Source organism: Leucoraja erinacea, chromosome 2, assembly GCF_028641065.1.
Source record: "Leucoraja erinacea ecotype New England chromosome 2, Leri_hhj_1, whole genome shotgun sequence".
Lineage (NCBI taxonomy): Eukaryota > Metazoa > Chordata > Chondrichthyes > Rajiformes > Rajidae > Leucoraja > Leucoraja erinaceus.
The window spans coordinates 24,658,067-24,674,939 of record NC_073378.1 but is presented as its reverse complement, the minus strand read 5'-3'; the positions used below and the strand labels follow the sequence as shown (position 1 = coordinate 24,674,939).

The following is a 16,873-nucleotide window of genomic DNA, read 5'->3' as shown; positions in this document are numbered from 1 at the left end:
TCCTCTCATCTCCTTCCTAAAGGAACGTTCTTTAATTCTGAGGCTGTGCCCTCTGGTCTTAGATTCTCCTGCTAGTGGAAACATCCTCTCCACATTCTATCTATCCAAGCCTTTCACTATTTGCTAAGTTTCAGTGAGGTCCCCCCTCATGGTAATGGTACTTTTATGGTAATGCACACATCCTCCTGCACCTTGTCATGGTGGAGAAGCTTGTGTGGTCCTGAGAGCGATGCCGTCTGGAGCTGTGCTCCTGGTAGGGCCACCCATGGCGGTAAGGATGAGTGGGGAGGTCTCTAACAAAGAGCAATCCAACCAAGACCTCAACGGTGAAACAGGCGGAGGACGATGGCTGACCTTAGTGGAGCGTCACAACGGCTGGGAAGGCGGATGAAGGCTGCAGCAGAAAAGGGTCTCCGGTCGTCTTGGACTCCATGCCACTGGATCCTGACCCCGATCTGTCAAGAACCGTGGGGTGGCTGTCTGTGCACCAGTCTCCCCACGTCACGCACAGGCGTCCTCCATAAAGGGAAAGCACCTGGAGATACCTATGGTCAGCCATGACCGAAGGGGGCCTAAGAAGAAGAAATGCGTACAAACAGCTTGAATCCCAGCCAGGTTGCAGTGTCTATGGTGTGGTGGTCCTTGAGCAGAGAAATGTATGATTCACACATGAGTAATGAGTTGTGTAAAGTGAAGTCCCGGCAACGGGACAGTGAAATCCTCACGCTGGAGCTCCACAGTCCCTTAAATGCAACAACACAGAGATAAATACACAATAATTAACGATACAAGTTAATAACTATAATACTGTGTAACCATAATTGTGCAGAAACCAAAGTCCTTTGAGCAAAAGACACAGTCCATAGAAGATCATAGTTCCTGAGGTTAGTTAGTGTTGTTCACAAGACCATAGGCTCTAGGAGCAGAATCAGGCCATTTGGCCCATCAAGACTACTCCACCATTCAATCATGTATGGAATTCCCTGCCACAGAGTGCAGTGGAGGCCAAATCACTGGATGAGTTGAGTTAGATAGAGCTCTAGGGGCTAGGGCAGTCAAGGGATATGGGGAGAAGTCAGGCACGGGTTATTGATAGGGGATTATCAGCCATGATCACAATGAATGGCGGTGCTGGCTCAAAGGGCTGGAAGGCCTCCTCCTGCAGGTTCTCCAGAGATAGTCGGCATGGACTCAGTGGGCCAATGGGCCTGTTTCCACACTGTATCTCTAAAGTCTAAAGAGATTTTTTTTGTCATTCTCGGTATCCGGAGGTGGATAATTTCATTCTGCTTGTGTGAGTCATGCATTCCTGTTCAAGGAACTCCACACCACAGATGTTGGAACCTCATTAGAAGTTGTTTTCCAGCTATGCAGGCATGCTGTCTGCCCCACTGAGTTAATTCCTTTAATATTAATACTACTAATACAAAACGGGTGGCACGGTGGTGCAGTGGTAGAGTTCCTGCCGCACAGGGCCAGAGATCCAGATTCAATCTTGACCATGGATACTGTCTGTACGGAGTTTGTACGTTCCATCCGTGGCCATGTTTGCTTTCTCCGGGTAACCCGGTTTCCGCCCACACTCCAAAGACATACAGGTTAATCATAATAATCATAATCATACACTATTAGCCAAGTATGTTTTGCAACTTATGAGGAATTTGATTTGCCACACAGTTATACCAATAAAAAGCACCAGATCACACAAAATACATTTTAACATAAACATCCACCACTGTGAATCCTCCACATTCCTCACTGTGATGGAAGGTGAAAATAAGTTCAATCCCTTCCCTCCTTTGTTCTCCCGCGGTCGGGGGCCTCGAGCCTTTGGTTGACGGGGCGATCTTGGCTCCCGTAGCCGGCGACGTTCGTTTGTAGGTTAATTTGCTTCTGTAAATTGTAACATTGTCCCTGCTGTGTAGGATTGTGCTAGAGTACAGGGATGATGCTGGTTGCCTTTTTGAGACCATTCGCTACATCTGCAACCCCTTGGTTCACTCATCCCTTCCCACCAAAACCACCCCCTCACCAAGAATGTTCCCCTGCAACTGCAGATGTTGGAGTAATTCAAGTTACTGTCGGCATGTTATTTTACAGAGAGAGCAATGTGGGCCTGGAACATGGTCAGGGGCGGTGGTCAGTCAAAGAGTGATACAGTGTGTAAACAGACACTTCGGCCCAACTTGCCCATGCCAACCTATCTACACCAGTCCCACCTGCCCACATTTGGCCCATACTCCTTCAAACCTTTCCTATCCATGTATATGTCTACATTTTACGGAGCGGCATGCGGCAGTGCAGAGAATATGGATCATGTACAGGTGGAGGACCTGTCTCAGGTCAGGTCGGGGGGGGGGGGGGGGGGGGGGGGTTCCCCCCGCCAAAGGTACCATGTAATCCCATGCTACCTGCTCCATGGTCGGATAGTCGGCGATTATACCGTCTTCCCCACCTGGTTTGCCAGGTGAGGAGGGGACTGTGGATCCCCAACGGGATCAAAAACAAGACCTGTCAAAGGGCGGATGAGCTCCTAGCGAGCCAACGGCGATCCACACTTCAGTAGAAGCTGTGATCACTGTCGCAACAGCATTGTAAAGGCACCGTGCCCGTTGATGGTTTCAATGATGATGATGACAGGCGGAGGAGATCTGTTTAACTTGGTTTCCTGTTCAGCCAAACATTGTGGGCCAAAGTGCCCATTCCTGTGCTACACTGTTCTATATTCCATTCTGTGCCTCAGAAGGCAGTGGAGGCCAATTTTCTGGATGCTTTCAAGATAGGGCTCTTAAATAGATCGTAGTCTGGGGATATGGGGAGAAGGCAGGAACAGGGTACTGATTGGGGATGATCAGTCATGATTCAAGCGTTTGGACATGCGAGTGGCAGCAAACATGTTGGGGGAGTCCAGAACCAGGGGTCACAGTTTAAGAATAAGGAGTAAGCCATTTAGAACGGAGACGAGGAAACACTTTTTCTCACAGAGAGTGGTGTCTGTGGAATTCTCTGCCTCAGAGGGTGGTGGAGGCCGGTTCTCTGGATACTTTGAAGAGAGAGCTAGATAGGGCTCTTAAAAATAGCGAAGTCAGGGGATATGGGGAGAAGACAGGAACGGGGTACTGATTGGGGATGATCAGCCATGATCACATTGAATGGCGGTGCTGGCTCGAAGGGCCGAATGGACTACTCCTGCACCTATTGTGACAATATTGTCTATTGTCTAAACAGGTCAGTGAGCGTCTCTGGAAAACATGGATAGATGATCTTTTGGGTTGGGAGACTACAGACTGAGGTTCTTCAGAGCCTTCTAAGAGTGGTCCCGACTGGAACCGTCACCTATCCATGTTGTCCACAGATGCTGCCTGAGTTACTCCAGCACTGACGCTGCTCCCAGCCCGGCCGTGGTTGCCGGGGCAACGGGCGCCGCGGTGACCAGGGGCGGGGGGGCGCGACCATTATCCGCCCCCACAAGAGGGGGGTAGAGGGGAGACACAGAAACATTGTCCAAGGGACCCAGCTCTAGCTGCCCTCGTCCTCAGGCAGGGGATGTGTATATTGTATGGGGGTGAAAGGGCATGGGGAGAGGGGAGGCGGGGCACAGCCCCGGGGATGGGGGAGGGGGAGGCAGGCACCACCCAATCCCCCCCCGCTCTGCTCCCACTGTGCCGGCGCCCAGCGCACTTCCGGCCGCGGGGAGGCGGGAACGTCAACCGTCAACGTCCAACGGTCAACCGTCACTGCGGGAACGTCCCGGTGAGAATGGGGGAGGAGGAGGGGGAGTGTGGTGGTGGAGACTGGTGTGTGTGGGGCAGAGAGGGTGGGGGAGACTGGTGTGTGTGGGGCAGAGTGGGGGGGGAGAGTGTGGTGGTGTGGTGGGGGGCAGAGTGGGGGGGAGAGTGTGGTGGTGGAGACTGGTGTGTGTGGGGAACAGTGGGGAGAGAACAGGGGGAGGGGGAGACCAAAGATCCTAGAGGATCCTCTAGGATCTTTAGGGGAGACTGTAGTTAAGGCGGGGGGGGGGGGGGGGGGGAGAGACTGGGGGGGGAGATGATGATGATGAGGGGGCGACAGACGGTGATGAGGGAGAGACTGTAGTGAGACTGGGGACGGGGGGGGGGGGCACGGTGATGGGGGAGACTGCGCTGAGGGGGGGAGAGAGTGGTGAGGGGGGGGAGAGACTGGTGGGGGGAGACTGACTCTAGGGGGTGGAGATGGTGGTGGGGTTGGGGGAGACTGGTGAGGGGGGGAGAGACAGTGAGGGACAAGGACTGCGGGAAGGGGAGACTGGTGATAAAGGAGAGGTGAGGTGAGAGAGGAGAGGGGCGAAAGGGGGAGACGGTGATGAGGGAGTGGGGGGGGGGGGAAGGTGTGATGGGAGGGGGGTAGTGAGAGATGCGGAGGTGGTGAGGGTGAGTGATGGGGGGGGGGAGAGACGGGAAGGGGGAGGGAGGAGCTGTCAGCCGGGGGTCGAGGATGCAGTGATGGGGGGGGGGGGGGGGTAACAGAAGAGGGGGTGAGTGAGGTGCAACAGGTGGGGTGAAGGGGGTTGTGTCAGAGGTGTCTGCAATGGACATGGGGGTTGGGTGTAATGGAGGGATGGAGGGTGTGTGAGGAGCAACACGGGGGGGGGGGGGGTGAACAGAGGGGATAGGGGTGCAATGGGGAGGGGGGTGCAACAGGAGTTTGGGGTGAGGGGGATACAAGAGGGGGTGCAACATCTGGAGGATGGGGGAGAAGTAGGTGCAACGGAATGGGATGCAATGGAGGGAGTGGGAATGTAGGGAGGGGAGAAGGGTGCAACAGGGAGGGTGAGGGAGATGCAACGTAAGGGGGGGGGGGGTGAGGGGGTGCAAAGAGGGGGGGGTGCAATGCAGTGAGGAGAGTTTGGGGTGCAACTGAGGGTGATGTGTGAGGGGGTGTATTGGTGTGGGTGATTGGTGGTGGGGATGCTGGTTGTCAGTGTGTGCATTGAAGTCTCTGTCAGCTCCCACGGGTGCTGGGGATACCAGAGGAAGTGATTCTCGATCCATTCAGTTATCTCTCCTTGCATCCCATGGGATCTGACTTTCCAGAGCAGCCGATCAAATGCCTTACTGAAATCCATGTATACAATGTCTGTGGCTCTGCCCTCAGACCTTTGGTCACATCTTCAAAAAACTCAATCTGATTCGTGAAACACGGCCTCCCAAGTACAAAACCATGCTGACTATCCCTAATCAGCCCCTGTCCATCTAAATGCGTTTAATGTTTTATGTGTCATTCCTAACTGTCACTGTATGTCATATTGTCACTTGCGGGCAGAGCTTTTTCCTTGCATGTGAATACTTGGCCAATAAACTTATTAATTCCTCCTGTCCCTCAGAATACTCTCCAGTAACTTTCTGACCACAGATAATAAGCTCATTGGCCAATAGTTGTCAGCCCTTTCCTTGCATCCTTTCTTGAAGGGGGGCACAACATCTGCCACCCTCCAGTCTTCGAGCACAGTTCATAGAAACATAGAAACATAGAAATTAGGTGCAGGACTAGGCCATTCGGCCCTTCGAGCCTGCACCGCCATTCAATATGATCATGGCTGATCATCCAACTCAGTATCCCGTACCTGCCTTCTCTCCATACCCCCTGATCCCCTTAGCCACAAGGGCCACATCTAACTCCCTCTTAAATATAGCCAATGAACTGGCCTCAACTACCCTCTGTGGCAGAGAGTTCCAGAGATTCACCACTCTCTGCGTGAAAAAAAGTTCTTCTCATCTCGGTTTTAAAGGATTTCCCCATTATCCTTAAGCTGTGACCCCTTGTCCTGGACTTCCCTAACATCGGGAACAATCTTCCTGCATCTAGCCTGTCCAACCCCTTAAGAATTTTGTAAGTTTCTATAAGATCCCCTCTCAATCTTCTAAATTCTAGAGAGTATAAACCAAGTCTATCCAGTCTTTCTTCATAAGACAGTCCTGACATCCCAGGAATCAGTCTGGTGAACCTTCTCTGCACTCCCTCTATGGCAATAATGTCCTTCCTCAGATTTGGAGACCAAAACTGTACGCAATACTCCAGGTGTGGTCTCACCAAGACCCTGTACAACTGCAGTAGAACCTCTCTGCTCCTATACTCAAATCCTTTTGCAATGAAAGCTAACATACCATTGGCTTTCTTTACTGCCTGCTGCACCTGCATGCCTACCTTCAATGACTGGTGTACCATGACACCCAGGTCTCGCTGCATCTCCCCCTTTCCCAATCGGCCACCATTTAGATAATAGTCTGCTTTCCTGTTTTTGCCACCAAAATGGATAACCTCACATTTATCCACATTATACTGCATCTGCCAAACATTTGCCCACTCACCCAGCCTATCCAAGTCACCCTGCAGTCTCCTAGCATCCTCCTCACAGCTAACACTGCCCCCCAGCTTAGTGTCATCCGCAAACTTGGAGATATTGCCTTCAATTCCCTCATCCAGATCATTAATTTTTCAGTTAATCATTAATAGTTCAGTTTATCATTAATAGTTCAGTTTAGTTTATTGTCATGTGTACCGAGGTACAGTGAAAAGCTTTTATTGCATGTTAACCAATCGACAGAAAGACAAAACATGATTACATTTTACAGATACATGAGAAGGGAATAACGTTTAGTGCAAGATAAAGTTGATTAAAGTCTGATTAAAGATAGTCCGAGGGTCACAAATTAGGTAGATGGGATGTACTTCGGCGCAGTCAATCAGGTTCAGATTCAGATTCAACTTTAATTGTCATTGTCAGTGTACAATACAGAGACAACGAAATACAGTTGGTATCTCCCTGGAAGAGCGACATAGAATATGATTTCAATAAATAAATCTATTTACATGCACACAGTCATAGTGTTTTTCCTGTGGGAGGAGTTTCCGGGGGGGGGGGGGGGGGTGAACGGCAGTCACCGAGGTACATTGTTGAGTAGTGTGACAGCCGCAGGGAAGAAGCTGTTCCTGGACCTGCTGGTCCGGCAACGGAGAGACCTTTAGCGCCTCCCGGATGGTAGGAGGGTAAACGGTCCATGGTTGGGGTGAGAGCAGTCCTTGGCGATGCTGAGTGCCCTTCGCAGACAACGCTTACTTTGGACAGACTCAATGGAGGGGAGCGAGGAACCGGTGATGCATTGGGCAATTTTCACCACCCTCTGCAGTGCTTTCCGGTCGGAGACAGAGCAGTTGCCATACCATACTGTGATATGTGTCAATACAAACTGGGATATGTGTACCACTTTGCTTCATGAAGTCGATCACTATATCCTTTGTCTTGCTGACATGGAGAGAAAGGACACCAGGACACAAGGTTCTCCATCTCTTTCCTGCACTCTATCTCATCATTGTTTGATATCTGGCCGACAATGGTGGTGTCATTTGTGAATTTGAAATTGACTTTGAGATTTGTGTACCTTCATACACCTTTGGATGTTCAGTGCTTCCTCAACTGTTAATACGGACTGACCTCAGGACATATTCATTAACTGCCCCAAGTTCCAAAGTACAAAACCAAGCTGACTCCCTTTTCAGCCCCTGTCCATCTAATGCAGGTGTGCCCTATCCCTCAGGGTACGGTCTAGTAACTTTAATGTATGTAAAATTAAAGACCTCGTCTGGATAAAGACAAAATAACCTTTTCCCTCAGCAGAGATAAGTGACTGAGGAGCATATATTTAATTGGCAGACTGAGGAGGTGTAGGATGGTGGAATTATACCGCATTTAACAAGTGATGGGGAGAGAGGGTGGGTCTGGAATTTCATTGTATGGAAGGGTGGCACTGTAGCGCAGCAGTAGAGTTACTGCCTTACAGCGCCAGTGATCCGGGTTCGACCACAGGTGCTGTCTGTCCAGTTTGTACGTTCTCCCCATGACCTGTGTACGTTTTCTCCGGGTGCTCCGATTTCCTCCCACACTCCAAAGATGTACAGGTTTGTAGGTTAATTGGCTTTGGTAAAATTGTTAATGGTCCCTAGTGTGTGTCAGTTAATGTTGGTGTATGGGGATCGCTGGTCGGGAGGTGGGCCAAGGGGCCTGTTTCCATGCTGTATCTCTAAACTGAAGAGCAGCAGAGGCTAAAAACTCTCAACGGATATAGGTAGTACCCGAATAAGACACTGAGACATAAAACCCAAGTTAGTTCTGAAGCCAGGTGACTCTCTGTGTGCTAGTCCCATAAGTGGATCTACAATCATTCATTACAATGATCAACTCTTTTAAACTACCCCTTCAGCAGTATTTCTTACTCTAACGGTGCTAACTTGCGCTAAACATTATTCCCTTATCCTTTATCATGATGGCTTGATTATAATCATGTATAGTCTTTCCACTGACTCCAGCACACAATAGACAACAGGTGCAGGAGTAGGCTATTCGGCCCTTTGAGCCAGCACCGCCATTCACTGTGATCATGGCTGATCATCCCCAATCAGTACCCCGTTCCTGCCTTCTCCCCGTATCCCCTGGCTGCACTATTTTAAGATTATTTAGAGTAAAATAGCTATTTTTAACAATAAAAATAGCTTTTCACTACCTTGGTACATGTGACAATAAACTAAACTAAATATGGACCAAGGGCTGAGAGGTTGGATGAAATATTTGGCCAGCATCGACATGGTGGGCTGTATGGCCTCCTGCGCTGTAAATGTGTTTGATCTCAACTGAGAGATGGTACCTCTGTCCGTGTAGCACTGTTATATTGTGACCTTCACCTCAGTCGTCCTTGTTCCTTAAAAGAACGACACTCATGACATTCTCCAGCATTGTAACCCATCAGCAACTCCAGCCCTGGCCGCACTTCCAGAAATCTTCATGGCTTCTATCCAATCTTGCATTGTCCTTGCATTTCAACCATCCCTGACCATTCACTGGTTTATTATTCTCCTTGAGTTTAAATTATTTAATGGTGTAGACTCTGTCGACTACCCTCGACTCTTCATCTCATTCTCTGGATTGGATGTGCATTGTCTCATTGGTCTGATGATCCCTAAAGCTAACGCATCCATTTTTCACTGGCTTTTGGTTAGGCTGCGTTTGGAATATTGTGTGCAATTCTGATTGCTCCATTACAGGAAGGGTGCAGAGGAGGTTTCCCAGAATGATGACTGGTTTAGAGGGTATTGGCTAAAGGGAGATATTTGACAGACTCTGGAGTGTCAGAGGTTGAGGTTATAGAAGTTTATAAGATTAAGAGAAGAGTGGATAGGGAGGAAAGTCAGAATCTCTTTTCCCAGGGTGGGAATAACTTTAACGTGAGAGGGGCAAAGTTCAAAGGAGAAGTGTGGGGCAAGTTTGTGGGAAGTGCAAGTGTGGGGGAAGATGAGAGCCCGTGGTATGAAGATGAGAGCCTGCGTATCAAAGGACAGATACCAGCATGGATATATTAGGTTGGCTGGATGGCAGAGGGCAAAGAGTGGCAATAAAGGGGGCTTTTTTGGTTGGCTGCCAGTGACTAGTGGAGTTCCACAGGGCCGCTGCTCTTCATGTATATTAATAATTTGGATGAGAGGATTGAAGGCTTTGTGGCTAAATTTGCGGATGATGTGAAAATAGGTGGAGCAGGTAGTGCAGAGAAAGCAGGGACTCTGCAGAAGGACTTGGATCAGTTGGGAGCGCAGAGAAGTGATAAATGGAATATAGTGTAGCAAAGTGTGGAGTCATGCATTTTGGTAGTAGGAATAAAGACTTAGACTATTTTATAAATGGGGAGAGAATCCAGAAATCGCAGGTGCAAAGGGACTTGTGCTGGTGCAGGATTCCCAAAAAGTTAATCTGCAAGTCGAATCGGTAATAAAGAAAACAAACGCAATGCTAGCAGTTATTTTGAGAGGGCTTGTGTACAAAAACAGGGGTGTAATGCTGAGGCTCTAAGGCGCTGGTCAGACCGCATTTGCAATATTGTGAGCAATTTTGGGCCCCATATAACCGTATAACAATTACAGCACAGAAACAGGCCATCTCGGCCCTTTTAGTCCGTGCCGAACACTTACTCTCACCTAGTCCCGTCTACCTGCACTCAGACCATAACCCTCCATTCCTTTCCTCGTCCATATACCTATCCAATTTATTTTTAAATGATAAAATCAAACCTGCCTCCACCACTTCCACTGGAAGCTCATTCCACACAGCTACCACTCTCTGAGTAAAGAAGTCCCCCTCATGTTACCCCTAAACTTTTGTCCCTTACTTCTCAAATCACGTCCTCTTGTTTGAATCTTCCCTACTCTCAATGGAAAAAGGTTATCCACGTCAACTCTGTCTATCCCTCTCATAATTTTAAAGACCTCTATCAAGTCCCCCCTTAACCTTCTGCGCTCCAAAAAAAAAGACCTATCTTGTTCAACCTTTCTCTATAACTCAGGTGCTGAAACCCAGGCAACATTCCAGTAAATCTCTTCTGTACTCTCTCTATTTTGTTGACATCTTTCCTATAATTTGGCGACCAAAATTGTACACCATACTCCAGAATTGGCCTCACCAATGCCTTGTACAATTTTAACATTACATCCCAACTTCTATACTCATGCTCTGATTTATGAATGCCAGCATACCAAAAGCTTTCTTTACCACCCTATCTACATGAGATTCCACCTTCAGGGAACTATACACAGTTATTCCTAGATCCCTCTGTTCAACTGCATTCCTCAATTCACTACCATTTACCATGTACATCCTATTTTGATTTGTCCTGCCAACATGTAGCACTTCACACTTAACCATATAACTTATCAGCATTAAACTCCATCTGCCATCTTTCAGCCCACTCTTCCGAATGGCTTAAATCTCTCTGTAGACTTTGAAAATCGACTTCATTATCCACAACATCACATATCTTAGTATCATCTGCATACTTACTAATCCAATTTACCACACCATCATACAGATCATGTATGTATATGACAAACAATATCTGAGGAAGGATGTGCTGGCTCTGGAGAGGTTCCAGAGAAGGTTTATGAGAATGATGCCAGGAATGAGTAGGTTAATATATGACTTGCTAAACTGCAGCAATACTGGGCCTGTACTTGCTGGAGTTTAGAAGAATGAGGGGGGACCTCATAGAAACGCACTGAATAGTGAAAGGCTTTGGTAGAGTGGATGTGTAGAGGACGTCTCCATTAGTGGGAGAGTCTAGGACTACAGGTCATAGCCTCAGAATTAAAGGATATTCTTTTAGGAAGGAAATTAGGAATTTATTTTGTCAGAGGTGGTGAATCTGTAGAATTCTTTGCCACAGAAGGCTGTGGTGGCCAAGTCAGTGGATATATTTAAGGCAGAGATAGGTAGATTCTTGATTAGTACTGGTGTCAAGGGTTATGGGGAGAAGACAGGAGAATGGTGTTAGGAGGGAGAGATAGATCAGCCATGATTGAATGGCAGGGGGGTAGACTTGATGGGCCGAATGACCCAATTCTGCTTCTATCATTTATGATCATGATGTTATGAAGCTTTTTTACATAGAAGATGCTGAGTGCCCGGAACACGCTGCCAGGGGTGGTGTTGGAGAACGATACGTAGAAACATAGAAAATAGGTGCAGGAATAGGCCATTCGGCCCTTCGAGCCTGCACCGCCATTCAATATGATCATGGCTGATCATCCAAATCAATATCCCATACCTACCTTCTCTCCATACCCCCTGATCCCTTTAGCCACAAGGGCCACATCTAACTCTCTCTTAAATCCAGCCAATGAACTGGCCTCAACTATGAATGATATCTTTATTTCGAATGATTAAAAACTACCTTCTGTGGCAGAGAATTCCACAGATTCACCACTCTGTGTAAAAAATGATTTTCTCATCTCAGTCCTAAAAGACTTCCCTCTTATCCTTAAACTGTGACCCCTTGTTCTGGACTTCCCCAACATCGGGAATAATCTTCCTGCATCTAGCCTGTCCAACCCCTTAAGAATTTTGTAAGTTTCCGTAAGATCCCCCCTCAATCTTCTAAATTCTAGCGTATACAAGCCGAGTCTATCCAGTCTTTCTTCTTATGAAAGTCCTGCCATCCCAGGAATCAGTCTGGTGAACCTTCTCTGTACTCCCTCTATGGCAATACAATAGTGATGTTAGGATAGACACACGCATGAGCAGGGAATGGAGGGATATGGATCATGTATAGGCAGGCTGATAGAGTTGGTTTTGGCATCATGTTGGCACATGCAGTGTGGGCCGAAGGGCCTGTTCCCGTGAGGGTTCTATGTTATTTTTCAAATCAACTTTGCTTTTTTTTTTAATGTGAATGTCCAAAGTGCCTCAGAAAATTCTTCTGATGTTTATTAATGAACATTGGATGTAAATAGTGAATATCAGCGTGTGATTATTTGTTTTTTTCAATTTCAGTTGATAGAATAATCAAAATGGAAAACTTTATCCTCTATGAAGAAATTGGGAAAGGAAATAAATCTACTGTTTACAAAGGCAGAAGAAAAGGAACAATTAATTTTGTAGCTATTTTATGTATTGATAAATCAAAAAGACCAGAGATCACTAACCGGGTGAGTTACACTTGATAACATCAGCAATTGTTGGGGATCTTAAAAACTGATTGGTTGGAATATGCAGACCTACCATATAGATTTGTGCTGTTTTTGCATCTTGCCTATCTGAGTTTATTTTGTTACTTGAGGTATTGCTTTCTTGGTACAGATAACGTTATATATGTATTTTAATTTTGCAATATAGAACAAAGCAAATGCGTACTAATATATATATTGATCTAGGTACGACTTACTCATGGTATTGAACACCAGAACATCGTATCGTTTCATGAGTGGTATGAGACGAGCAATCACCTATGGCTTGTGGTGGAACTGTGCACAGGTAAGAATTCAAATCCTTGAAATAAAGGCATAGAAAAGTTACCAAACAATGAGGCCATTCATCCCACATTCAGTCTGAACAAAGATCCCGACCTGAAACACAACCTATCCATGTTCTACAAAAATGCTGCCTGATCCGCTGAGTTATTCCAGCACTTTGTCTTCTTTCATCCCAAATTGTACATATGGTTATTGAGCATGGAAACAGGGCCATAGGACCAATAGATGTCTCATCTAAGCTATTGGCCTGCATTTGGACCATATCCCTCCAAACCTTTCTTGTCCACTTGCATGTCCAAACATCGTTTAAATGTCAGAGCACAGAAACAGACCATTCTGCCCCTTATGTATGCCGACTAAGATTCCCCATTTACTCTACTTCCATTTGGCCCATATCCCTCTAAACTTTTCCTGTGCATGTACCTGTCCAAATGTTTTTGAAACGTTTCTGCCATTGAATGTTAATTGTACCTGCCTCAACTACTTCCTCTGGCAGCTCGTTCCATATACCCACCACCGGAGTGAAACGGATAGCACTCAGAATGGCACGGTGGCACAGCAGTAGAGTTGCTGCCTCACTGTGCCAGAGACCCCAGTTCCACCCTGACTATGGGTGCTGTCTGTATGGAGTTTGCACATTTTCCCTGTGAGTGCATGGGTTTTTTCCAGGTGGACTGGTTTGCTCCCATACTCCTAAGACATGCAGATTTGTAGATTAATTGGCTAATGTGGAGGATAGAACTCGTGTACGGGTGATCACTGGTTGGTGCAGGCTCTGAATGCCAAAGCTGAACAATCCATCCTTCCCTGTACTGGTCTATGGTCCTACTGGTCAAGCCTTAATGAGGACACATTCAAGTACTTTTTAAACGTAATGGAGTTTCTACCTTCTCATTTTTATTCAGCAGTGAATTGCAGACCCCAACAAAGTTCTAGTGTGAATGATTTCCCACAACTCCCTTGGGTTGCTTTGAACTGGCCTCTGAATCTATATTTGTAGGTTTTTTTATTTTTCAGCCGAGGGAAATAAATCCCTTTACTAAGTCCCTCATGATTTTATACACATTAGTTAATTCTTCCCTCTGTTCCAAAAGCTGCCCTTTCTATTGCTTTCTCTCAGCTGTAATTGTCCAGTCCTGTCACTGTAACCGATATCTCTTCTGTTCCTCTCCTATGTAATCACATTTCTCCAACCAGATGGTACTCAAGCTGTGGCCCAGCAAGCACAATGTACCATTCTATCATTACCTGCCTGCTCTTTGTATTCCAAGCTGAGGCCTAGATAGGGTAGAGCGAAACTAGGATGGAAATATCAAATACTAGAGGGCATAGCTTTAAGGCGAGAGGGGCAATGTTTAGAGATGTGCAGGTCAAGATTTTATACACAGAGGGTGGTGCGTGCATGGAGCATATTGCCGGGGTGGTGGTTGAGGCGGATACTGTAGTGGCCTTGAAGAGACGCTTGGTAGAGCCACATTGAAGTGCAGGGAATGGGGGGGATATGGATCTTGTGCGGGAAGATAAGAGGTGGTCTTGACATCATGTTCGCGAAGCACAGACGTTGTGGATGGAAGTGACTGTGCTGTACTATTTACAGTGGCTTGCAAAAGTATTCATACCCCTTGAACTTTTCCACATTTTGTCACGTTACAACCACAAACGTAAATGTATTTTATTGGGATTTTATGTGATAGACCAACACAAAGTGGCGCATAATTGTGAAGTGGAAGGACAATGATACATGGTTTTCAAATTTTTTTACAAATAAAAAACTGAAAAGTGTGGCGTGCAAAAGTATTCAGCCCCCTTTACTCTGATACCCCTAAATAAAATCCAGTGCAACCAATTGCCTTCAGAAGTAACCTAATTAGTAAATAGAGTCCACTTGTGTGTAATCTAATCTCAGTATAAATACAGTTGTTCTGTGAAGGCCTCAGTGGTTTGTTAGAGAACATTAGTGAACAAACAGCATCATGAAGCCCAAGGAACACACCAGACAGGTCAGGGATAAAGTTGTGGAGAAGTTTAAAGCAGGGTTAGGTTATAAAAAAATATCCCAAGCTTTGAACATCTCACGGAGCACTGTTCAATCCATCATCCGAAAATGAAAAGAGTATGGCACAACTGCAAACCTACCAAGACATGGCCGTCCACCTAAACTGACAGGCCGGGCAAGGAGAGCATTGATCAGAGAAGCAGCCAAGAGGCCCATGGTAACTCTGGAGGAGCCGCAGAGATCCACAGCTCAGGTGGGAGAATCTGTCCACAGGACAACTATTAGTCATGCACTCCACAAATTGGGCCTTTATGGGAGAGTGGCAAGAAGAAAGCCATTGTTGAAAAAAAGCCATAAGAAGTCCCGTTTGCAGTTTGCCACAAGCCATGTGGGGGACACAGCAAACATGTGGAGGAAGGTGCTCTGGTCAGATGAGACCAAAATTGAAGTTTTTGGCCTAAATGCAAAACGCTATGTGTGGTGGAAAACTAACATTGCACATCACCCTGAACACACCATCCCCACTGTAAAACATGGTGGTGGCAGCATCATGCTGTGGGGATGCTTTTCTTCAGCAGGGACAGGGAAGCTGGTCAGAGTTGATGGGAAGATGGATGGAGCCAAATACAGGGCAATCATGGTAGAAAACTTGTTGAGAGTCTGCAAAAGACTTGAGACTGGGGGGAGGAGGTTCAGCTTCCAACAGGACAGGACATACAGCCAGAGCTAAGACACAGCATATTCATGTGTTAGAATGGCCCAGTCAAAGTCTACTAAATGGATTGAGAATTTGGCAAGATCAAAGCGCTCTCCATCCAATCTGATGCTTGAGCTATTTTAGCCTGAGGGCCTGAACATCGGGCCACCCCAGTCGAAAGTCCAGACCTGGACTATGGTGCCAATCCATTTATGTTAATTCGTGGACTTTCTGTGTTTCTTTTGGCAAGATTTTATTTTTGAAAATTTGTTATTCATTTATTAACGCTGTCCATCCATTTCGTTGTCTCAACTGACAATGACAATAAATTTGAATACAATGATACAATATTTTGCAAAGAAGAATGGGCAAAAATGTCAGTCTCTAGATGTGCAAAGCTGGTAGAGACATACCCCAAAAGACTTGCAGCTGTAATTGTAGCGAAAGGTGGTTCTACAAAGTATTGACTCGGGGGCTGAGTACTTTTGCACGCCACACTTTTCAGTTTTATATTTGTAAAAAAATTTGAAAACCATGTATCATTTTCCTTCCACTTCACAATTATGCACCACTTTGTGTTGGTCTATCACATAAAATCCCAATAAAATACATTTACGTTTGTGGTTGTAACGTGACAAAATGTGGAAAAATTCAAGGGATATGAATACTTTTGCAAGCCACTGTATGTTCATTCTATCTGAAGAATCTGTGGATCTCGACCACCATTGTCCCTCTATTCCTTTACATTTTCCTCTCTTTCATTCACTGTGCATTCCCTAATGGCTATTCCGTAAATGCATTACCTCACCCTTCTTGGGATTAAATTTAATTTGCAACTTTCCAGTCCAGCTGAATGGTGCATTGAAAGCTTTTTTCCTTGCAGTCAACCATCTGTCCAACTTTTGGATCATTATTCAACCTCCTTTATCATGCCATTTGCATTTCTATTTAAATTATTAATGTATGCAAAACAACTGGGACTGAGTGTTAGCTGTGTGGGATCAATAACCTTCCAATCACAAAACTACCGACCAATCAATAGCTTTTCCTTCTTGCTAAATGCTGTTTAGAATATTAGTTTAGTTTAGAGATACAATGTGGAAATAGGCCTTTCAGCCCACTGAGATCACCCCGTACACTAGTTCTATCCAACACACTGGGACAACTAACAGAAGCCAATTAACCTACAAACCTGCGCATCTTTGGAGTGTGGGAGGAAACCGGAGCATCTGGAGAAAACCCACGCAGATCACAGGGAGAACATACAAACTTCGTACAGACAGCACCCGTAGTCAGTATGGAACCCGGGTCTTTGCTGCTGTGGCAGCAACTTTGCTGTTGCACTTCTGTGCCGC

General features: G+C 46.4%; 1 protein-coding gene across 2 annotated transcripts in view; it reads left to right on the top strand.

The window, feature by feature from the left end:
- The first annotated feature begins 3,659 nt into the window (after positions 1–3,659).
- ulk4 (unc-51 like kinase 4) overlaps positions 3,660–16,873 on the top strand; it is a 315,218-nt gene continuing 302,004 nt past the window's right edge. For both annotated transcript variants that reach the window (XM_055653277.1, XM_055653269.1), the window contains exons 1-3: positions 3,660–3,753; positions 12,347–12,501; positions 12,727–12,826. In XM_055653277.1, the coding sequence (XP_055509252.1) occupies positions 12,364–12,501; positions 12,727–12,826 (238 nt within the window). In that variant the 5' untranslated portion in view covers positions 3,660–3,753; positions 12,347–12,363. The remainder of the gene's footprint in view (positions 3,754–12,346; positions 12,502–12,726; positions 12,827–16,873) is intronic.